This window comes from Pinus tabuliformis, chromosome 2_1 (assembly GCF_031772625.1).
Source record: "Pinus tabuliformis cultivar Carrire ecotype Pingquan chromosome 2_1, CPIR1, whole genome shotgun sequence".
NCBI classification, from domain to species: domain Eukaryota; kingdom Viridiplantae; phylum Streptophyta; class Pinopsida; order Pinales; family Pinaceae; genus Pinus; species Pinus tabuliformis.
Genome location: NC_142299.1, coordinates 214001571 through 214027227, shown reverse-complemented (window position 1 = coordinate 214027227; position 25657 = coordinate 214001571). Strand labels below are relative to the sequence as shown.

Below are 25657 nucleotides of genomic sequence, written 5' to 3'. Positions count from 1 at the left end.
CTTAGTAGCTAGGATTTTCATTGCAAAAAGAAGATTAAACGATTGTTTATCATCTTAGATTGCATTTTAGGAATTGTATATCTACATCACGTGGTGAACCTGAAAGGCAAACTTCTTAAGAAAGATCAACTGTAAAATAAATTCAATGAACATAAAAACGCTTTGGAACCTAACGCACGACATTTAGAAGTCTAGGCTAGAGACATACTCCGGCGTCGTAAAGCCTGGTAACTATCACTTTCATCAAAGGTTGGGTGATTCCTCCTCTTTGAGACAAAAAGTGCCAGTACGGACTTGTGCTCCCACGTACCGTCGAGTATATATTGGGAGACCACAATAGGCTATATCCTTTATCCTTAGGAAGCCGTGTCTGCCGCCCTATCGATCGCAATGCACTGAACACAGCATTCGGGAAGATTGACTGCCGTACCATAAAAAGTATTCTGCAGTTTTGCGATTGGTTTGGTAATCCCTCTGTCTAGATTTCCAGAGTAGTCTCTTTCGTTCCTTTTTAGACTCCTTAAAGGAAAAGGTCCATCTAAGCACTTGTCACTTCAGGCTCATTAAAAATCGAAGGCAACTAGAGTCATCTTTAGCTTTTTCTCGACTCTTAAAAATTGAAAAAGCAAGTTGTGTCAAAGCGTCTAAAATTTATTTTAATCGGAATAACGTCATTGTTCCCTCATTGGTCTTAGGTTGAGAAAAATGGAGTCCACCAACCAAGGATTTCCCCCTGTGGGAAATCCTAGTCCTTTCTCCTCTTAGGGAGATGTTGGTGCACCTCATATGGCCACATTGTCCCTCCCAGGATTGACAATCGGCTTGCCAGTATGGCTTTTCTCGACCTCTGTCGTTCAAACCACCACGATTCCTGAGCAATCGAGCCAGCAACTAGATGATACTAGAGTTACCCCCCAACCTTCTGCTTCACTTGTTTCTCCCTCCCCTCCTTCCTCTTCGCTTGGTGAAGTTGGTAAAGCTAAAAACCAAGTAACTAAGAAGAAGAAGAAGGAGCCAAAGGCAAAAAGGGGCAACCGTGCATCGTCTAGCGAAAATCCACACACTGCACCGTCCAAACCTAAATCTCCATGTGTCATTTGCAAAGGGGACCACTATCATCGAGATTGTCCTTGCATCCCTCAGATCTTAAGGGACTGGTCTCCTCGTTTGCACAATTCAGTGCCATCAACCTCTGACGATCATGTTGAGGGTACACTGTCAACTAGTGAAAACGAAGCCTCTGGACAGAAAGGAAAATGTAAATTTCCTTGCAAACTGTGTGAAGGCAATCATGTCGTCCACCGTTGTCCCTTCCTGGACGAAGCTAAAAGAGTCTTGGATAACCGTCCTGCTTCACCGCTGCGACTTCCTCCTGGGTACAAGAAACTCTTGCCGAGTCCATCGCTAGTTGAAAATCTGACTGACACAACTTTGTGGTCGGTCGAAGCATCTATCATTGAAGATAAACCCTCTGAATCCATACCAGACGAAAGTCAAAAGGTTGAGGCGGCAGTCGACCCGGTCTTGTCTTCAGAAGGTCCATCTTCAGATGATACAGTCACCGAAGAGAATGAGAACGACACCGTTCAAATTCTTTTCGTAAACACAGACTCCGATGAACATGGGGGCAATCTACCCATTCCTTTACCGCAGGAAGGAAGTTCGTCAGGGTCATATCCGGCCGTTTATTCGGTCCCACCTCCGAGCAACCTAGTCGTTTCCTTCGATTGGAATCTACTAGGCAGACCTGTTTACCGTCTAATGTACCATTCCGAATCATTGTACAAACTTACAGAATGGTCATGGTTGGTACCATCATAGATGAAGGGGCTTCTGTGAGTATCCTTTCCTCAACTGCTTGGAAAGCGCTTGGTTCGCCATCGCTTCTGCCTGAGATGCGAAATCTAACAGGCTTCGACAAAGGAACCAGTCGACCATTAGGGATCCTTCCAAGTTTGCCTATAACTTTGAGAGGGAAAACCGTGTATCTGAACGTAATGGTAGTCCAAGGACCTTTAGATTATAATCTGCTCCTTGGGTGCGACTATATTTATAGCATGGGAGCCATTGTCTCCTCACTCTTTCGAGTAATGTGTTTTCCGCATGAAGGCCGAGTGGTCCAGCTCGTAGACCAGCTTTCATTCCCCGACTCACACATAGCTAATAGTCAAATGCCATCCCTAACTAGTCTTTTCACGTAAGGAATGTCTCATCAATCTCCAATCCGTCCACCTGAAGAACGCGAGTAATTCGGTGGCCATGACTGAAACCCAGGGGGCATGCGCCCTGGTCTGCTTCGGCAGGGAAACTTTGGGTATAGGGTAGGTTTCCGCGAAGGATATATGACTGGTCCGACACCCGTCCGTATGGGAAGATGGAATTAGACTGGAATAAGATACCTCCGTTAGAAGGTAGGCCTTTCCCGATAGAACAAATGTTTTGTCTGCAAATTGAAGGGCAATCTGGAAACTCTACTTCACTATACCTGGGGCATGCAAACCTTTTTGCATGCAAGTGCAGAGCGACCATTTATTTTCTTAGTTTGTAGATTCTCAACCCTTTAAACTTGTAGGATTGGTCGTTCCTAGCTTGCATAATGAAAGGATACAGAGCAAAGTTTCGAATGGTGCAAGCTCCTTAAAAATTGAACCTATCGATGAGACATCCTTATTATGCGACTGGCACGAGTAGTTTTTATGCGAAGTTCAAGCTCGTTAAAAATTAAACCTAAGCAATGAGCAAATGTTCCCCCAGAGTTTAAGCTCATTAAAAAATGAACCAACCTCCGGTAAATAACCATTGCGAATGCATTATCATCAGCTTTTTGAGCCCTGGTCGTGTTCTTACCATCACCTCCACTCTGTTTTAGCCGATCATACACCTCCATTTGATTGTTTACCTTTTTGAGGGATAGCTGCGAAGAGTGATTCTGTTAGCCATCCTTGTGACACTGCCATGATTGGAAAATTCCAAACCTTACCTGGAATTAGCAACTACCCGAAAATATCACTCGTTCCTCAAAAAACGAGTCTCCTTTAAGCTCTTTTCATCTGACTCGTAAAATATGAAAAGATTGTCGAGCAATTGGCCTCTCCAGCTCGTTAAAGCTACCGAGAGTGCTATCCCTCCTCTAGATTTTAATCTTTTTGGACCTGAGGGATTATTACACAAAAAGATCGAGCGCTTGTCTTGTTTGGCTCGTTAAAACTATCGAAAATTCATCCCTTTCGTATTATTTTATACTTTTTCGGACTTAAGGGATTATATGACGAAAAAGGATTACTGGAGTTTCCTTTCCGTCCCTTTTCAGACTCTCTAAAATTGAAAAAGGACCGAGTTGTCTTTGTCGTTAAACTCGTTAAAACTAATAGCGACAAACTTGTCCATAGAGACAAGAACGAGTTTCACTGTCGCTAGGCTCGTTAAAACATAGCGACGGGTTTGCCCGAAGGGCAAATTATAGAACAAGCATATGTTATCCTCCTCAAGCTTGATAAAAATAAAGAGGTATTGGTCAGCAATGACTGGGGAAAAATTGGGAAGAAAACTTGAAGAAACTTTATTGGTAGCGAGTCGCTCTTGAACATGACACTTTCACTCCATCACCATGATTGAGTCGGGTTGGGTTATTCCGTTCACCGGTCATACTACCATTGGTCCACCGTACCATCCATCTTTGGGGTTAACGCTACCAATCCATTTCAGTGTCACCGATATGTTCAAGAGAAGTCGATCAGAGAATTCACCAACCCAACTTGTGTCTCACCCGCTGCAATACCTTCACGCTTCATTCTGTCATGACCGCCACCCTGAACCCTATATCATCAGATCGTTTTCACCTCCACAAAATCATTTGCTCCGTTCCATGTCGTAGATGTGGGATTCATTAAGGCCCTCCTACGGCAGGTCACTTCTTGTCGAATCAGCTCATTATCCAAGAAGTCGACCTAGGAACAACCCTTTCAGTACTTTGAAGCTTGCATGCCTCAATGGCAAGTTTCTCACTTCCGGCGACAGGTTTACATCAATGGCCTTCGACCGAGAGATTTTGTGTGGTGTTCGACGCCAAGTCCCATTTTCACACCACGCGAATTGTACTGTAGTACCTTGAGGGTCATCATCATTATCGGTGATTCCTCTCACGCCTGTTAACAGCTTACATCATTGGCTGGTAATCAGGCGATGTCTTTCCATGTTCGACTCCAGAACATTTTTCACATGGATCGACTTGTACTTCGGGTGAAGATTGGACAAGTTTGAAGACCCCGAATCTAGTTTCATCCATCCGGGCTGCGATATATTCAGGAAAAATAAAGACATCAAATGTACATCATTGCTGCACAGATGATCATCTGAATCAAAGGATGATGGCTCTATCAGAATCATCAGTCTGCCACATAGACGGTTTTCTGTCCTATGTACATGAAAATGAATTTATAAAGCTGAGCATGGGAATGCCCGCCTCAGCTAGATCATGAAAATGTTATGAAGATAATGTATTGTATTGTATCTTATTACAGGTCGCCTTCCAGTTCGAAAAACCTTGGATCCTCATGATAAAGCATTTCACCCGACATCAAAAGATTTTCGACCTCATGCTTTAGGGGGAAACTGTTATAGACATTTTTGGGCACTGCAACCCCAATCATACATGTCCATAAACCAAGGGCTTCTGAGTCCCTAAAAGTGTTGCTTCATGCCCTAAAGGAACAAGGTCAGCTGATTACATCATCTCCCAGAAGTTCTCCACAGAAAACTACTCAGAACTGGTCAAAACTGGACCATACAGATTGCTCAGTGCTTAGGGTGCGATGCATCTCACCTGCCCAGTGCAAAAAGTGCGATGCATACTGGAAAGCCCTTCTGTAGGGTGCGATGGGCGAGAGTGGACAAATGGAATAGACAATTTGCAAGGTGGATGATCATGGAATCTTCCAGAAACTTCTCTTGTGACACTTGCCTCTCTGAATTCGCCCAGGGATGAGTAAGAGGTCATGAATCTCCAAGTGGAACCAAGAAATATCAGAGAGAAGACACTAATCAAAATCCCAGAAGCTGACTCACCCCCCTGCAATCATCTATATATGGATCCCTCATCCCAGAGATCCAGAGGCTGGAATTTTGTATCTTGTAAGGAAGTGATGTTGGTTTCCTGGTGGAATATCATAGTGTTGGGTGGTCTAAGCTTTTCATGAGGTGAAGAAGGGCTTTCATGCTGGGAGGATGACGCTGGGTCAGATCAATGGGTTGTAATCCTCTCTTCTAATCTTTACATCAATAAAGCTATTCAAGTTTTCCTCCACATTCTTGTATGTCTGATTATATATGCATTTGTGTGGTCAATATATATTTGGTCCTATATTGTTTATGATTGTAGATCTCTACACTTTGAAGGTATTATGCTGCTTTGACTTTACAGGTACTCTTTGAAGCGGAGTGGTCAAGGAAAGAGCGGCAAAGATCTGTTAGTGAGGAGAAGGAACAAGCGAGGAACCGAGCGAAAGATCGAGGTTGGTATTCTTTGCTCCTCTCCTATCTACTTCTCATAAAGGAAAACGAAAGTAACTTTAATCTGTTTGTTTCTAAGATAGCTACCCATCTTAGTGGGACTAGCAGCTCTGCATAGACACTAGATTTCCCGATAACACTAAGGCATGGCAGCATACCGACGAGAAGTCTCTCAAACCTAGCAATCAATGATACCTGTTGGTTGAAGCGGAAGACAGATGGGCCATTCCTCAGCATTAATATTGGGGTCCTTTATCGTGTGGTCTAGATTATTCTGTGGTTGGTTAGGGTAACCAACCCTCATTCCCTCCACCTCACAGTAGCCTCATTTTCACCTCTTCTGTCGCACTCTGCAACCTCCCGGCAAGTCTCCACAGTCGTTACCTCTCACCACCCGAAACCCTCCAAACCATGTTGGTAAACCTTTGTGCAGATGGGGTTTTTCTTTTATCTGTTGTTTACCTGGAGCAAGCATTTGTTACACCCTCATCTAACCTTTTCTTGGACTATGGCAGGGATTATTTTTTTTGGATTCACCCCCAAATGGTTGTTGGTTCGATGGCGCAAGTGGCAACGTATTTCTTCACTGCTCTTCGTCACCAAGTGCTTCCAGGTATCTCTTTTTTGAGAAATCGTTAACCCACCTACATACCTACTATTTCATTACACATTAATGCACTAATTCTCTTGTCTGCTATGTATCTTGGTGTAGGGTTCGCGTTCGGTTCCACCATCAACTCCTTCCCCTTCTTCAGGTGACCACGGGGTTTCCAAACCCTTGCAAGCACATTGAAATGGCATAAGATTATATATAGGTTTGTTAATTTCAATTTGACAAATCCCTTTCCCGAGTTGCACTAATTGTTTTTTGTCCTATTGCAGGTGCTCCCCATTTGTTCACTGAAGCATATACAACTTCAACTAGTAGCAGGGAGAAAATGGTTAAATATATCTTGAAGTTCCTCGAGTTTCTGCTACTATTACACCATGGGGTTTCTTGGTAATTTAATTAGTTTTGTTGTAGTTTTATCGCCTCTCCACTGTGGAGGAACCATGGTATTTTTGGATTTTACTAAAAGCTAAAGTAGCTAATATAATTACCTCTTTAATACTCGAATCATTTGCTTCTTATGGAGGTTGTTACGATTGATTTCATGGTCGAATATACCGTGTGTTTGTGGAATCTTAAGATATAAAAGTTCTATGTGGTATTCTTGTTTTTGCTTGAAATTCATGGCCATACTCTTGAGATTTATTTCTATACTCTTCTGTACATTTAATACTATTAGATGAATTAGTAAAGAGGGAGACCTGACCGACGGCCGAATCATTTTGGCAACCCTGGTCTCAACTCCCTCACTTCCTTCTTGTTCAGAGTACAGATCATATTTCAGGATTTTGTATTCGTGTTAAAGAATGAAACCCATCCAGGATTAATATTGTAAATATATTATCTGGATTCTATTTATTTCATTTCTCTGTGTATTTCCTATGTTGTTGTGATTGGTATGAGGTTTTATATCTATTCATTTCTTTAATTATTCCTTCATCGGGGTTGTTCTTAGTTTCTGCGGAAATCTTTTCGGGCCTCCGAATTAATTTTTTCTAACGCTCCGTAGAGATCCGACCTCCCTCTTCGAGCTTCTCGAACTAAGATTATTATTGTTTATCCCTACCTTACTGTATAAGGTATCCAGTCTTCTCTCCCCTGCACTTAAGGTCAGAGTTTAATCCCCATGATTTTGGGTCAACAGGACATGTTCACGGAATTGATACCATTGAAATAATTACCTCAGTCAAGGACTGAGACAAGTTCTTTGCAAGTTTCGATTCAGTTTCATTTAACTTCCAGCCCATGTACAGTTTGATTTGATAACCAATTCAAGAACTTAGAAAAACTTGTAATTAAGTTAAATGCTTGTTTCAATCCTATTGTTTCGGTCTATGATTTGTCTTCCACAGGTTACAGTTAAATATACAAGCATAGATTCATTTACCTTTAAGAAGTAAAAAGAACAAGTAAGATCATAAATTTGACTACACCATGTAAATTTTCATTTTCCATCTACAAGCGTCTAAGCTTTTCTATGATTGTTGTTACAATACAATCCTCCTGACTAACTATTGTTTCTTGAGTTTCCAACAACATGACTTCCACGGTGGTATTTTCTAAACAACAAAAATTACATCCATCATATTTCATTCGCAAACCGTAAGATCCAGTTCCTAGTTAAATAAATCTACATGCACAAATACTTATCTGTAAGTTTTCAATCTCTCAAATTCCACGGGGCTGAGACCGTTCCTCCCAACCTTGAGAAGGGAAATTGTGTCCGCTTCTTCCCCCTAAGCTGCTGCTCCAGACAATAGATAACAACTATTTTCTAATGGAAGACCTCAAGACCTCAGTCCATTATGTCCTTTCTAATCTTTTTAACAGAGTCTATCCACTGGTTCTCACCAGCTCAGGATCACTCTGATTGGCAATATTCTACCAATGTTTCCATGTCTCTTTTCTCCTCTTTCTCCACAATGAAAAACAGAAACCCTTTCTTTCCATTGAGAACCTCTTTTATCTCCAGGAGAGAGGGGTGTAACTGTTTTCTTCTAACTGTATGGAGGTTAGAGTTTGTTTACTGGTCTTCCCTTAAGAATTCTAAGATTTCATTACTTAATAAAATAACATTACTTAAATGTTAACATAAGTTCTTCTAATTTCCACATGAAAAATGTAAATGTAATTATAAATGTAAATGTAAATGTAATTATTGGTAATTCAACTATCACTTTGGGTTGTTACACACATAGTCTTCACACTGGGTTGTAGAATGAGCATCTCAACTCAATAATATATTAATATTAATATTAAATTTAATATTAATATTAATATTAATATTAATGATGTATTTTACATGGCATGATAACAAAATTTATAATAAAACTAAATCAAATTAATATTTTCAAATTTTACAACTTTGACTATAAAGATTTATGTCTTTAAAAATTGTAATATATCCATAGAAAATTACAACTTTGACTCAAAATATTTATGTCTTTAAAGATTTTAATAGATCCATAGGATATGGCTTTTCAGTCATTTTACAAATATTTAATTAAAAGAAATATTAAAAGATTTTGGAGTAGGATTTTCATTCTTTGTGTTGAATTATATTGTAGTTTTTTTATTTATATGGTTATTTTCATTTTTGTTTTGGGCTGACATTAATTTTTTATTTATTATTATTATTATTTTATTAGAGACGTGACATACTTAAACATGTTGTATAATGCGCCTCTTGGCGCAATTACAATTTACTTATCTTTTAAATTGTAAAATGAAATGATATTTTAAGGTCCACGAGACTAAAAATAGTCTATGAGACCATTAGTTCTCTATTTTTGGCTTTTTGCAATTCAATCCTTTTCCGATTCAAATTGATGATGAGCTGACCCAACCTTCCAACAATCCCCTCGCTAAAAACACTATGCCAAGAAATTGATGCTAATATGTTCTCATAACTTTCTTTGATGTCTTTGAATGCATCACATTCCAAAATGAAATGTTTTTTCGATTCCACAGCCCCAGACGTGCAAAATGTACACACCCATTCTTCCCAAGCTTCTTTAGGCCTTTTCCACCGTCCTGTTTCACACTGAAGTTGATGTGAGTTGGTCCTTAATTGAGCAATAATAACCTTTTCCCTACACGAAATGCTAGCTCCAATGAACTCTTTTTGTTTTAGATCACATGTAGGGTTGAATTCCTCAATGTAATATTTCTTCTTTCTACCCAACTCTTTTCCCCATACCTTTTTACAAAACTTTTCCATAACAAAATCCTTTAGATCCTTGCTATTTGTGGGACAGGCATTGAGGTAGATATTCCATTTTTGCATCCATGTGTAGTTTTGTTTCATCCATGTTTTATTTCTTTCACTCATGCCTTCATTGAATATAACATTAAGCCATCTACCTACTCTCATTTTCTCAATTATTTTTAGATATCTTATGACCCACACCACAAAAATTACTTCAATGTGAGTTGCTCCTGTTTCACTCAACATTATCTCATAAGGTACTGAACTTTTTATTTTGAATTTGCTCATGATTAAGCGTTTTTGGATTTTCTCAATTTGTTTCCATTCTGAGATAGGAGTGCTGCTAGCCCACAATTCACACCCATATAGCATCACTGGAAAAACTACGAGTCCAAAAAGCACTTTAATCGTTTTCCAATCCCATAACTCTGCCTCTCTACATCTGTTTTGAAGAGCATATAATGCTTTCCACCCTCCTAAAATTCTCTTCTTTTTGCAATCCTCCTAATTGAGTTTGTTATTGAAATCAATCCCAAGGTACTTGTACTCATTTACTTCTTTAAGAATGTTGTCTTGAAAGAAAAAATTATGCTCACTTTGCTTCCTTTTATTAGAAAAAACCATTATTTTGGTCTTGCTAGTGCATCCCCACTGCTCTACAAAATATCTCAAGGGAATATAATTGCATTTGCAATACATGGGCTGATTTAGAAATCAATACAATATCATCAGCATATAAAAGAATCTTTATCACAAACTCCCCCAACCGAACACCATCTCCACCTTGCAGATTTAGTCACTCTTCCAATTTATCAATATATAGGCCAAAAAGAGTAGGGGATAGAGGGAAACCTTGCTTGACTTCAATGTCACTTCTCAAGCTTTCTGAAATACCTGCTGAGGTTCTAATTTTGACTTTCACTTCTTCATAAATTCTATGGATAACGGCTCTATAATGCACAAGAATTTCAAGTTCTTCCATTATACGCCACAACTTATCCTTAGGGACTGTGTCAAATGCTTTTTTGAAGTCAACAAAGTAGAAAAATACTTCTTCTTTGTCCTCCCAAACCTTTTCAACAATGTGTCTCAACATGATACCATGATCTATTGTAGAATGTTTCGGCCTAAAACCCGCTTGTCCTCTTGCCCTCTTTTCTTTTACTTCTTTCCACTTACTAATTTTGTCTTCTACCATGCTGCCGAAAAGCTTTGCAAACAAAGGATTGATCATAATTGTTCTATAGTTGGATGGATTATTAATGTCTCCACTTTTAGAAAGGGGTATTTCTAGGCTAGTTGTCCAGTCTCTTGGGAATCCTTGCTGAATGATGTTGTTGAATATTTCCATGATGTGCGGTGCAAGAGCGTTCATTCCCCATTTTAGATACTTTGCTTGAAGTTCAACCAAGTCCTTTTCCTTTCCTGTTTTCAAATTCTTAATTCCATTCTCCACCTCCTGTAATGTGAAGAGCATTGAATTTGTGTTAATTCCATTCTCCCTTGCATATTCAAACCAATGATTGGCTATAATATTCTTTTCAATTTGCTTCTTCCTTGGTTGTAGTTCCTGCCAGAAAAGCTTTGGATTATTCTTGCTTAAATATATTAACTCTTCTCTCCTTGTTTGCATGAACTCATCTTTTTTCCTTTTTAGTATCTTCTTATATAACTTTACATTCATCTTCTCCTTTCATGCCTTTTTCAAGGTTCTCCTTGCCATTTTGCATTCCTCATCAAACCAAGCATTTACAGGAAAACAATTTGATTCTAATTTCCTATTTTTTGCTCTTTTGCACTTCTCAAGTGCACTTTGAATTATATTTGTTAACTCATGACTGTTGAAGCTTTTGAAACTAGTTTTATCCTTCCGAATTAATCTCTCTAACATTGTCTTGAATATAGTACAATTTTATTGCGTTAGAAGAATTTTTCTCCTTGATAGTGATTGTCAAGAGCATTGGGTTTTCCTCCTATGCTCCCTTTCTTCTAACCATGATAACCTTATATAAATTGGGTTATGGTATGATTTAAGTCCCAAATATGCTCTCCAATACTAATTTCGTCTATCTTTTCTATCAATTTTTGTGAACACATCACATAGTCCACAACACTTGCCCCATTGTATGTGTTGCAAGTGAAGTTCCCATACCTTTTCCATCTATCTAGACCATTTCAAATAATTAAGTTGAAAGCCCCACACAGTGTAAGCAACTCCTCTCCAAAATGATTGCTAACTTTGTCATCTTCTGAACACCTCACCCACTGGGGATTATCCTCTTCAGTGAGCCAAATAGGATTGTTATCATCTTTGCAACAAAGAATGTTAGCTTGATTATTTGTTGTTCTAGCATTGAAATCTCCCACTAAAAGAACTTCTCCCTGCTGAGAGTACATAAAAATATCTTGTTTTAAAGATACATACGGATCCTTGCTATCAAGCACCTTATTTTTGTAAGTTTTTGAGACTTGAGGGGCAAAATAACATGTTGCAATTCTTATGTGATTCTCATTCTCTGATATTTTCAACCATAAATATTGTTTATTTGCATATTCTTTAATTAACGGAATGTGTTGGCCTTCTTTTTCTTTCACTAAAACTAGTATTCCCCCATACCCTTTGCCATTTTCTGCTACCTTATTCCAAACTACCAACTTCAAATAACCGTCAAACACAGGAGTTTTGGAACCATCATGCTCATGAGTTTCTGTGAGACAAATTATGTCTCTACCTTCCGCAATAGGCCCTAACCCAGGTCCCCTCCTCCAAGGGTAACCTCTACAATTCCAACAGACTAAACTTAGGTAGACGTGGGTAGACCTAGGTAGACTTGGGTAGGCCTGGGTAGGTAGACCTGGGTATAAGAAACAACTTGCACATAACATATATTCCTATTATCAAATAAATTCCCATTTCTTTGAAGCTTAGCTAGCAATATGGGGAACTATTGGTTATTATTTTGGGGAACCATGTGATATTTGCATGTGGTCAAACTCAGTAATTTTTACCCTTACTTTTTCCTAGCATAGTCTAAATAGCCCACAATTTAGCCGAGAATATAATGGAAATGTCGGCTAGAATATGACAAATTCTAGCAAAAGTTTTTGAAAATCTGGGTTACAACTGTCAAAATTCAGGATTTTGGGTGCCCTACGGGTTCTTGATGGTGCTGAATGCCTTTTCACCATAAAAAAAAGGATTCAAACACTCCAACATTCTGATTTTTGAAAAAAAATTACTAGATTTCGTCAAGAAATCTATCGTCCGGGCGAATTTGTGGCATTGGTAGACAATACCTTCTCCTTCCATCACACTGGGTACCCAATCTTGGTTTAACAGCCGCAAATCCACCACAATCCCATGGAAGAACGTCCTTCTTCAAAGCCACAACTCATAATATCGGGCTTCTTCATAATACCTCAAAATTATAGCTTTGGCTTATTACACGGACTAAAGACGACGAAAACTACATACCACATTGGCTTTTGTCACCTTCTTGTATATAATTAACCACCATACACACCAGACTTGTTGTCTTTGAATTTAACTGGTATATAATTAACCACCATACACAGCAGACTTGTTGTCTTTGAATTTAACTGGTAGAGGGTGTGGGCTCTAGAAATTCATTCAGAAAATTTTTTCAACACCGCAATGCAATGACAAAATCAAATCTCCAGCGCTCGATCTTCCTTGAATGCATAGAACATTTTTAATGCAGTTTTTAGGAGTGTTATATAAAGATCAAATAGTTTTGGTTCCAAAATGAATGAATCAATAACTTCTGGAACTAAAAAATAAAATAATTTATATAAGGATTATAATATAATAATATTGTAGTGGGGTTAAAAAAAAGAAAAAGAAAAATGTAATTACATATCTTTTAAATTGTATGTAATATAATAAAAATCTTATTGCTTTGCATTTCACAACAGTAAGAAACAACTCATAAGCATGCAATCAATTTAAAAATTACAATTCAACAAATTTAGCATGCAATCAATTTAAAAATTACAATTTCAACATATTTAGCAGTGGCAGTATTTAAATCATATTTTTTTTTAAGTATTTAAAATCTTGGAGTTTGATAACTATAATTTGGATATACAAATTAGAGTACCCAAAACCTTGAAATTTAACAGCTGTAATCTGGATATACAAAAATTCATATAAAATTTTATCAAAATCTCACTGAAATTTCCATTATTTTTGGAACAAATTTACAGGATGATTAGACTATGGCATTTTTAATTTTCATTTGACTATAATACAAGGCTGTTCAAGGGCAACGACGATATCACTTAATGCTGGTTCGGTCCGTTACACGTGTCGGCAAGTGATCGTTTTGCAGGCTTTAACACATAAAAAGAAGATAAATGGGGAGAAACTGACCTGAGTTAGTGGAACGTCAATTCCATGTCTGCTTTACAGTTGTCCATTTTACGAAGTCCAGCTTTTCTTGCATGCAGAGTATCGTCCTTTTTTTTTGGCAGGATGCATACGTTTCGTCTTTTCCATGGGGAGAAACTGACTTGAGTTAGTGGAACGTCAATTCCATGTCTGCTTTGCAGTTGGCCATTTTACGAGGTCCAGCTTTTCTTGCATGCAGAGTATCGGCTTTACTGTTGGCCATTTCAGGAGGTTCAGCTTTCCTCTCGATCATGCCATATACCTCTGGAAATGTTAAAGGTGGAGGTGACATCTTTCGCTTTGAATGGAGGATACATTACATGCAATAAAGTGATGTAATAAATTTTCATTACATGCATTAAAGTGATGTAATAAATTTTCATTACATGCAATAAATTCCCTCTTCAGAGAAACGCGAAAGTTAAATCACTGTGGACGCCACACGCAAAGAGAGGAAAGTCAAAGTTATTTCAAGAAAACAGGAAAGTTAAACCATTGTGGACCTCACGGAAAGAGAGTATGGCCAAAGTTAATTCTCGGAAACACACCAGAAAGTTAAGCCCCACGCATTGAGATTATAGTGTAAGTTAAGGGAAAAAACATGAAAGTTGAACCAGTGTGCACCCCACACTCAAAGAGGGAGATTCGCTGTAAACCATTAACAGTGTGGACCCCACGCGCAAGAAAGAAAGATTCGCTGTAAAGCATTAACGGCGATTAACAGTGTGGACCCCACGCGCAAGAAAGAAAGATTCGCTGTAAACCATCAACCGTGTGGATCCCACGCACAAGACATGAAATTCCACGCGGTTCATGTGTGCGCCTACCACTGCTGTGTTAAAGTTAAAATATTCTATCTTTTTCCCTGCTACAGGCGGTGGTGGTGCAAGCATCTGGCAGAACGAAGATCTATACATCTCCGCACTCCCAAATTTTCTCCCCTTACGATCCTCTCCACATTTTCTGGTAGGCTCTTGAATTTATTTCCACCCTCGCATTTGGCGTCTCAGTGGCTTCGGCTTTCAGAGTTTCCCACTTTCTATTTCTATTTCTATAACCATTTGGCATTCACATACCCAACGCCTCCATCCTCGGTTCCCAAAAACCACTCTGAAATTCAAATTGATTCCTGCAACTACCATGGACGCTTCTGGCGCCTCCTCTTCCTCTGCTGCTGATCCCATCAACAGCAGCAGCTACGGTGTGTTTATCAACCACCGTGGCCCCGACACCAAGAAGACCTTCGCTACTCCTCTCTACCGTCGTCTCTTTGAACGTGGACTCAAACCCTTTTTAGACCAGAAGGAATTAAAAGTGGGATTCAATTTTCCTTCTCAACTACTCGGCGCTATCCGAAATGCCCTGGTCCATGTCGCCATCTTTTCGCCCACTTATGCCCATTCCCGATGGTGTCTCGATGAACTCTCTCTCATGCTGGAGTCGGGGGCTCCGATTATTCCTATATTTTTCCAGGTCGACCCCGCTGACCTCAGGTGGACAGATCAGAAGGAAAAAGGAGTGTACGCTGAGGCCCTCCACAAACTCCAAATGAAGAAAACGGTCGATCCTGAAACTCATGAAGAGAAGCCACGATATGACTCTGCCACTCTTCAAAAATGGAGAAAAGCTCTCTCTGATGTGGCAGATATAACTGGCTTTGATTTAAAGGGCAATTTTAACGGGTGAGACATCCAACTTCCTCTCTATGGATACAATATATATAACGTGTTAATGAATTGGTAACCAAATTGCCTGTGGTTTCAATTAAAAGTATACATATCATGCATATGCATCTGGTTCCAATTACTTATTTATTTGGTTTTCTCGTTGAATGACCAGCGACGAGGGTCTGTTGCTAGATGAGGTCGTCAAACGTGTGGTGGAACTAATGCCCGCAAAGACAAAGTTGTATGTGGCCAAGAATCCCACCGGTCTAGATGACAAAATTGAAGATTTTGAAACTACAGTATTAGCACAGCAACACACAGGAGAAGTTCAGGTCGTGGGCATAGTCGGCTTAGGCGGAGTCGGCAAGACAACTTTGGCCATAGAGTTTTTCAATAGAAAGAAATCACAGTACAATGAATCTTACTTTTTATCAGATGTAAGAGAAAATGCAAGAATCTCATTACATTCGTTGCAGAGTAAACTTCTGAAGGGTCTGTTTGGTGTTGATCGGCAAATAGACAACATTCATGAAGGTACAGAGATTGTTAGACAATTTCTCTCATCTTCTAAAATATTTTTAATTTTAGATGACATAGATAATGTCAACCAGGTACATGCCCTTTTACCGGAAATAAATGACTTAGATAAGGATAGCTTAATTTTGATTACATCTAGGGATGAAGGTGTCCTAAAGAGGTCAGGGGTGAAAGAGTCATCCATGTATAGGTTAACAGGCCTTCGTGAGCAACATTCGCGAGAGCTCTTTTGCTTATATGCCTTCTGTCAGCCCTATCCACACCGGGGGTTTGAGCATGTGGTAAATAAATTTCTAAGGGCATGTGATGGATTGCCCCTATCGTTAGTAGTGTTTGGGGCACTTCTCTGTGGAAATAAAGACAAATCTTATTGGGAGGCCATACTTCGCCGAGCAGAACTTCCCAATGAGATAAAAATTAAATTAAAAATTAGTTATGATGAACTTGGCAATGAGGAACGACAGATATTTTTAGATATAGCCTGTTTTTTCATAGGAAAAAGCAAAAAAAGTGCCATAACAGTATGGAACGGGTCAGGGTGGGAAGGCTCGTTGGGGTTTAAAAATTTACAGCTCAAATGCCTTGCAAAAGTAGACGATAAAGATGTTATACATATGCACGATCACCTCCGTGATTTGGGAAGAGAGATTGCAGAGACTGAATTCCCGCGCCGTCTTTGGCGTCCCACCGGGAACATTAATGATTGGCTGCACCAGCAATCATCTGTAAGTCCTCAACCATTCAAACTTTTAACATAGTTATATTTTTTCCATAGAAATCTGTATACAGTTCTCAACTTCTCCATCGGTTTACATTTTCAAAATAATTAAATTTAACCATTTCAAGCATCCTCATGAACAGGTTATAATGGAAGCACGCGGAATCAGAATGCTTCCTCAAGGGGATAGTATCGAACGATTGGACCTTTGCATTAGTCTGTCCAATTGTTTTCTTGGTTGTGATGCCATGAATTTGAAACTTGTTGAGGCTGAAGGGCATCTGCTGGATCGTATTTTGCGGGTGCACTCGCCAAATCTCATATGGCTTTCCTGGCGTGATTGTCCCTACAAGTGCATACCTTCGTGGATTACAACTAAGAATTTAAGGGTTTTGAGAGTGGAGGAGGGTGTATTGGAAACATTATGGCAAGGCAAATGGCAGGTAAATCTAAACTGTTTGAGTTAAAGTGTGTGGTCAGTCGCTATTGATATTGTATAACAGGGTCTCCAATGATTTCTGACGGTTTTCCTCACGAGAATCATATATATCTTTCTTACATTCTAAAAGCTTGATCTTGCAGGCACCTTTGCAGTTGCAGGAATTAGAGATAATTAATGCGAGCTGCCTCTCCAGCATTCCCAAGTCCATAGGGCAGCTGGAGCACCTGGAAAGGATCGTCATTCATTCCTCCTCTCTTGCTAAATTACCAAACTCTTTTGGTAAATTGAGGAACCTCCACAGCTTGGACCTGCGTCGGTGCAAGAAGTTGGAGAGGCTGCCAGATTCCTTCGGCAGCTTGACGAACCTCCACAGCTTGGACCTGCGTCTGTGCAAGAAGCTGGAGAGGCTGCCAGATTCCTTCGGCAGCTTGACTAACCTCCACAGCTTGGACCTGCGGCGGTGCGAGAAGTTGGAGAGGCTGCCAGATTCCTTCGGCAGCTTGACGAACCTCCACAGCTTGGACCTGCGTCGGTGCGAGAAGTTGGAGAGGCTGCCAGATTCCTTCGGCAGCTTGACGAACCTCCACAGCTTGGACCTGCGTTGGTGCGAGAAGCTCGAGAGGCTGTCAGATTCCTTCGGCAGCTTGACGAGCCTCCACAGCTTGGACCTGTCTTTGTGCGAGAAGCTCGAGAGGCTGCCAGATTCCTTCGGCAGCTTGAAGAACCTCCACCGCTTGGCCCTGTCTTTGTGTGAGAAGTTGGAGAGGCTGCCAGATTCCTTCGGCAGCTTGACGAACCTCCACAGCTTGGATCTGTGTTGGTGCGAGAAGTTGGAGAGGCTGCCAGATTCCTTTGGCAGCTTGACGAACCTCCACAGCTTGGTCCTGTCTTGGTGCGAGAAGTTGGAGAGGCTGCCAGATTCTTTCGGTAGCTTGTCGAACCTCCACAGCTTGGACCTGCGTTCGTGCAAGAAATTGGAGAGGCTGCCAGATTCTTTTGGCAGCTTGACGAACCTCCGCAGCTTGGACCTGCCTGCGTGCGAGAAGTTGGAGAGGCTGCCAGATTCCTTCGGCAGTTTGACTAACCTCCACAGCTTGCACCTTTGGTGCGAGAAGTTGGAGAGGCTGCCAAATTCTTTGGGCAGCTTGACGAACCTCCACCTGGAGTGCATGAAATTGGAGAGGCTGCCAGATTCCTTCGGCAGCTTGACGAACCTCCACAGGTTGGACCTGCGTCAGTGCGAGAAGTTGGAGAGACTGCTAGTTTCCTTCGGCAGCATGACGAACCTCCAGCTTGAACGTGACTGAGTGCTACAAATTGGAGAGGCTGCCAGATTCCTTCCGCAGCTTGACGAACCTCCACAGGTTGGACGTGCTGGGGTGCATGAAATTGGAGAGGCTGCCAGATTCCTTCCGCAGCTTAGTGCAGTGAAAAAGTTTTTTTTGTATGTTTTTTAAAATTTTATATTTAAAAACCATTTTAGTTAAGTGTTTTTATTAAAATCATTATATTTTTATTAAATATGACCATTATTTATATGCTTTTTAATTTTAAATATTAAAATTATAACATTAATAATATTTTTTTAATAAAATTAATTTCTTTCGAGGTTTTTATTTAAAACTTGTTTTCCAATATATAAAAAATAAATATGAAATTAGTATATAACTAATAATTATATATAATTATAAATATTTAATTTTAATAAATAAAAAATAAAATTAATATATAACAAATAATTATATGTAACTATAAATATTAATATTTATTTAATTTTAAAAATATTATAGTTTATTTTTTTCACTTTAAAATAATTTCTTTTTATATATATTCTTAAAAAAATTTAACAAATATTTATAAAAGTTACATATTAATAAATAGTTTTTAATAAATAAATATAAATATACACTATTTCTTTTTAATTAAAAGTTTTTTATATTGTATTTCCCAAAACTTATAAATAAAAAATGAAACATATATCTTAATTAGCATAAATTTTAACAAATAAAAAATGAAATTAATATATAACAAATAATTATATGTAACTATAAATATTAATATTTATTTAATTTTAACAAATATTATAGTTTATTTTTTTCACTTTAAAATAATTTCTTTCTATATATATTCTTAAAAAAATTTAACAAATATTTATAAAAGTTACATATTAATAAATAGTTTTTAATAAATAAATATAAATATACACTATTTTTTTTTAATTAAAAGTTTTTTATATTGTATTTCCCAAAACTTACAAATAAAAAATGAAACATATATCTTAATTAGCATAAACATATATTTTCGCTATTTGGAACAAAATTGGATTATGAGTTTAGATAATTATTAACTTAATTATATCAATTAATAAATAGTTTTTAATATATAAATATAAATATAAATATAAATATACATTATAGATATTGTTTATTTTTTTTTTAAGTTAAATGATTTTTACATTATATTCCCAAAAAATAAAAATTATAAATATTTATGAAAAAGGCCTTTCAAAAAATAAGCATATATTTTAATTAGCATAAATATATATGAATATATGTGTTCTTTGTTTGCAACAAAAATGTATTAAGAATTTGGATTTTTTATTAATTTAATTATATTGATTAAACTATATTAACACAAGAAGGAAAGGCAATTCAGCTATCTCAAAGTTCTATATATGGGCATTGAGTTATTTTTATTATTAATATGTTTTTAAATGTCACATATCAATTCCATATTAAACATTAAAGAATTAGAATTTTTTAGAAAGAAAGTATTAATGAAATACTCTCTCTCTCTCTCTCTCTCTCTCTATATATATATATATATACATATATATCTTTTACTTAATATGCATATTGAAATATTTGATTTATAACCCAAGTTAAATTTTTCTCCATATAAGTAGTGAAGAAATTGCATATCCCCTTCATACTACTATATAAAGTTGATATAAAATTAAGAAGTTGATATAAAATTAAGGTGAAAATTGAAGTATTTTATTTATGGCACGTTATTATTTTTTGTTATTACTATTATTATTTAATTTGTTAATGTAAGTAATATTTTATTATTTTTAAATGTAACATTAGGAGACATCTTCTCTGTACTAGGACCCAATTAGAGAGAGAGAGGAAAGGTATCTTCTAGGGGTTGGTATGTTGATTGGTTACTATATGTTTTTCTTTTGGCATTGAGATATCATAAACAATTTTGTATGATATCTTGTTGTAGAATATTTTGTTAGTTAGCATTTCTTTTACCATCTAGTAAACATGAGTAATCTAGTATAGTTGTATTTCTAAAGTATTAAAAAAGGACGGATCTTGAAATCACACTTCCATTCCCTTTTGAATATATTTTCCAATAATATAATGTTTTTCTTCAACTCTTTGATGTAATTAAACCAATGGAACTTTTGTTAACTAACGATCACCTTGGAATAAAATAATTCTTTTGTTGCTAAGATTTCCCTTCAACTTACGATGTATAATTTGAATGCCAGTAAGCATCATTCTTCTAAAGGGAGATCACGAGCCTCTTGGTTTGGCCTCCTTTGCCTATGTAATTTCACTCTGTCATTATGCCTTCATGCAGACATTAGTTTCAAAGGAATTTGACTCGAAAGAACAAGATGGAGTAGGTTATCTCCTCTATAATTTGACTTACAAGACTAAGTTGGAGTAGGATATCCCTTCTATTATCCAGAGTAGAAAAATGGTCGCTATCACCTCTCCATAAGAGCCTCAAATCCACTACTTACCCAAGCTCCCCAACCAACAACCATTTGGTGCTCGATTTGTTTTGCTATGAATCAGACCTCTCATGTTTAGTGGCTTGAGACCACCAAACACGTAGAGAACCTAGATTAGCTTGAGAAATTTACCATGATTCAAAGTATGCTTAAAGAATATGGAATGGTCAAGATTAGTTTTGTACCCTAGAACCTTAATGGAATCTCAATCAAAGGAAAGGATTAATTCCCTTAGTACCTCTCTAGACCACCACCTTTGTTGTTTCCCCCCAGTACTAGAATCTAGGTTAGGGTCTTAGAATCACTAACACTACTAATCCAAATACCACAACAAACTATTTTTCACATCGGAATATAAACAAAATTAAATCAACACGTGCAAAAATATAAACAACTTTTTTACAATTTTCAACAACCCTACTTTGTTATATTAACAAACTATAATACAACTCTCTAGGGCCCCCGTACAAGGGATAATGGCCCTCATACATCCACTAGTACACGAATACAGGAACAACATACACTGATGGTTGAGCTGATGTAGTGCACAATCATAGCTCCTGTTGTCGTATCTTGAACACAACCACTAGTCCTTTTGCTCCCAATTTGTAGCACTACCTCTATTAATGGTCCTAGTCCTTTAGGTCACTAATAATGGCTCCTCCAACTACTCTCTAGCTTATCATTAGTCCTTCAACGCATCAACACATAGAGACTCTGGTTGAGTTGTTCACAACTCTATTTGTGAATAACTCTCAACCCATTGTTGCTCCTTTGCTCCTTTGGGATTTCTTCACTCTAATGCCTTCTTGTGCTACTCCAATGAAGACAAACTTTGGGTCGAAGGGTTTCCACCTATCATTGCAATATGCCCTCCTCTTCATTGAACTTGGGTTGATCCATCTACTCACTTTGGCCTCCTGCTTTTGTCCTTTGAAGATCAGTCACTAGAGCTTCCAACAATCTACCCCTTCTAGCAGTCCTCTTTGTCCTTCTAACAGTTCCCTGTCATTTAATGTAGATTCCTAGTGTTGGAACCAAATCCACTATTTGAGGGATTTTGGAGAGGAAATCTTCCTCCTTTAAAGGTGAATGCTTCCTCATCATTTTTTATAAGTACCAACTCGAATTTTACTCTAGAGGCATGTATTTTTAGTTTTCTTGTAGAGAAAACTTGAATTTTTGTAGCGCCACTTTCATTTCTCATAGCAATACTTGGATTGATTCAAATAATTAATTTTGGTGTCATTTTTAACTTCTAAAGCTTGTTCTCCTTTATAGGACTCTGAGTATCCTTGGGCTTGGCCATCCCAAGAACCTCAAAGCCTTTTGTATAATTTTCTTTTCTTCTTTTCACTTCTTATTCACATGCATATCTTATTCTTGTTTTTCCTATTTCTGCATTTAGTATTGATGATTCTTTTGCTGTAGGATTGGGTTAAATGATTGAAGTAATTTTTTTTGCAGGTTATTTACATAGTCACAAATATGATGCATCCTTAGAAGATATTTTAAAAGTCATATTTGTCATTCAACTACTTGGATTGGTTTACTAGTTCACAAATCTAGAAGTTCTGGAAGTCCCTTGTAGCAAAAAGTAGTAATTTTCTGTTATTTTTATAACATGTTAATGCGCTTCAATTGAGTTGATTCCACTTGTATTAGGTCATAAGAACATTCAATTTAATAAAAAAAAATACCCCAATGCATTTACACTTGATTAGGTTAGGCATTTGATAGGTTAACTAGCTCACTAGTTCTTGAATTTCTAGTTTTTAGAATAGTAATTTTATGCTATTTTTTAGCACATGTTAACAGGGACATTTTGGACTGATTCAACTTGGAATGGAGTCCTAATACATCCTAATTAATAAAAAAAATTGTCCTATCCCATTTTCATTTGATTTACTTGGTCATTCGGTGAATTAACTCCTCTTGTAGCAATTTTGTTTCGCCTCTAGCAACCTCCTGTAGCACTCATGTAGCATGTGTAAACTTGACCAGATTTGCTCCAAAATCTTGGTTTCTATCTCTTAGGCTTGAATCATAACCCCTAGGCTCTAAATCCATGATTGAGGAAGAATAGACACCAATTAGGACATGCCTTTTTACAAAGTAGATTAGGCTTATTTATTTGAATTCATGGTCTTAGGATTTCAATTACAAATTATTGTTCTTGCCTAGGATTAATTTCTTTTCAAAATAAAATTTCCAGTTTTGCAATTATTTTACGCTTTGATTTCATGACATTCACTCCATTACATCATATCAACGAAAGAAGGACACATTGTATGCTGCATGTTGTAACATTTTTGGTTTTGATAATTTAACATATTAGAAAAAAATGAAAAATCAAATATATTAAAATGTTAAGTTAGGATATGGACAAAAATAAAATAGAAATAAAATTTTAGGAATATTTATTATGATGTCCACATCAAAGAAAATGATAGTTTAGATTGCCCTAAAAAAGGAAGGAAAAATAAATAAAATGCTAGGCAAGCAAAGAAAGAAAAAATAATTGCTTTAGTTGAAAAAGAAATAAATTTGAGGGAGCTTGTTTAAATGCACCATTAAAGTTTGTTTAGTGTTGTTAATAAAGGTTAAGTTCTTAAGTAAAGTTAATTTCCTTTTATGATAAAGTTTGGCATTTGTAATAAGAAAAGCGCACATAATTTATCCAAGTTCAGAAAACGACAAAACATCAAGTCAGCGCATGATAAGCGCCTACCATCTTTCGACGGACAGGATGAATGCCGCCTAGATCAACGATGGAGGTATCATTTCATACCCCCTTCAGCCATTTCCCGTTAACGTGATTGGGGGGGGGTCTGAAAATATGTTTTAATGGTGGCCCATTCTCACTACGTGTCAGCCCCATAGAATTTTGGACCCCCAAGGTGCAAAACCACAAACTGCCTCCCCCCAAAATCCTGTCGGTGGTTCTCAACCTTCAAACGGTCAACCATACCCGTGTGCGATATCACCCATCCATTACCCCTCATCCACTCAGAAGCTGCCACATCATTAATCCATTGTGCTATACACTCTCGTCCTGTTGCAAACATCATTTATCCATTTTTCAGTCCTGTTGGATAATTAATCCCCGCTACTCTATCATAAATTTCCTACGATTAGTCCTAAACAATAATTAATTAATTCAACTTATAAATACACTATGGCCTTAACGTTTATTACTTTTCCACCTAAAGCGATGCCACCGTAAGCTTTGATTTCTTCTGTCACTGTGTATCCTCTCATTCATCTCTCAATTGAGTTAGTTGTCCCATTCCCCCTGCAGTAAAAATGGTCCCGAAGGATAAATCACAGAAAATAGTTGAAGAAGAAAACCCATCTGTAATCCCGATCTATCTGGATCACCTTCCCCTTGCAGACTCTCTATTCAAAGTCACAGACTGTGAATGTGAATTTGATTTTCATGAATTCAATCTCTGGTTAAAACAAAAGTACATAGATAAGGAAGACCCCATTCAATTCTGGGAGACGCTCTTGCCCCTCTTCTCCTTTCCAAAAACTCACCATTTTCCTGATTTGATCACCCGGTGTCAAGCCAGATATGATCTTGTGAAGAGAACAATAATGACTCAGGATGGAAACATTTTGATCACCATTACTGCTCAAAATATAAATCAAATGCTGTTGATACCTTCATCTGACTCCCTTAGCTATTTCTCACCAGCAGCTCTCATGGACTTGTATAATAAACTTACCTTCCCACAGAGAGCTCTCATTTTTGAACTTTTTATACTAGAAGATGTTGAATTACCCAAGAGAAATCCACCTTATTCATCTTCTATGTTGCGTGAAGCTACTAGACATATCATCTCCCTACTGTCATACCTCTTAGCCTATGAAAGTGATCAACTTGTTGATGAATACATCCTTGGATTCTTTTCTATTTTCAGTAAGGAATATCAACCTACATTCATGTACAATTATAGCCAGTTCTTGGCTGATAGTATACATGAGCAGTTTATGAACTTTACCACACAAGGAGTATTCAGGTATAGTTCAGTCATCATTCATTTGATTTTGTTTCAATAAGGAGATTCATTACCCATTCAGCTCAACAAACAAGATGAACGAGTGAATCAATCAGTGATTCACTGGAGAAAATTGGTCATAGCAGCATCATCAAAATTTTCATTTTCTCAGTTCATTGATTCTTTTGTTCATCCGGTTCTTCAGTTACTCAATAGCCAGACAGAGCCCAGAATTGGAGAAGAAATCAAGAAGATTCTACATCTATCTGAACAGACCAAGATTGGTGACTGGTATCTATACCAGAATATTCTCACTAGAATACATTAGGCAGATGATAAACATGGATGAAGTTCACTTTGTCTCTGGTAAGAAAAAGTGACAGTTTAAGATCAAAGCAAAGGTAGGGTCATTCATTTGTAATACTAGGTCTGCAGGCATAGAGGCAGATAAATTATTGAAGAACATGTAGAATTTCCTACAAATTCTCTACAAATCTACCTCTGATATCTATGTAGAAAATCTAACTGTAGATTAACTCGATAATGCAATATACCAAAGCAAAATACTATAATCTAGTTCTACTATCAAACTTGCGGAAGCTTAAAGATCGAGCTGAATCAGAGCTGAACACATATAACCATAAGAAGAAGAATCAATACACATGAAACACAGAAAATACTCGGGGGAAGCCTCGGCTAAAAACCCCACTATCTGTATTATCATACAAGGTGGAAATACATCAAAATTATACAAAGCCTTAGCTCTCACTATAATCCTCCTAGATGCTCACAGGCAAACAA

General features: G+C 37.6%; 1 protein-coding gene across 1 annotated transcript; it reads left to right on the top strand.

Annotated features, from left to right (window-relative positions):
• Nucleotides 1-14625: 14625 nt before the first annotated feature.
• LOC149199512 (disease resistance protein Roq1-like) lies at nt 14626-18603 on the top strand. The gene is made up of 4 exons (XM_089402470.1): nt 14626-15419; nt 15577-16666; nt 16803-17102; nt 17242-18603. The coding sequence occupies exons 1-4, from the start codon at nt 14878-14880 to the stop codon at nt 18406-18408; spliced, it is 3099 nt and encodes a 1032-aa protein (XP_089258596.1). The 5' UTR covers nt 14626-14877; the 3' UTR covers nt 18409-18603.
• The last annotated feature ends 7054 nt before the right edge of the window (nt 18604-25657 follow it).

Coding starts and splice junctions, on each gene's coding strand:
- LOC149199512 (XM_089402470.1), top strand. CDS start 14,878: ATGGACGCTTCTGGCGCCTCCTCTTCCTCTGCTGCTGATCCCATCAAC. Junction 15,420..15,576: donor TTAAAGGGCAATTTTAACGG/GTGAGACATCCA, acceptor TTGAATGACCAG/CGACGAGGGTCTGTTGCTAG. Junction 16,667..16,802: donor GGCTGCACCAGCAATCATCT/GTAAGTCCTCAA, acceptor CCTCATGAACAG/GTTATAATGGAAGCACGCGG.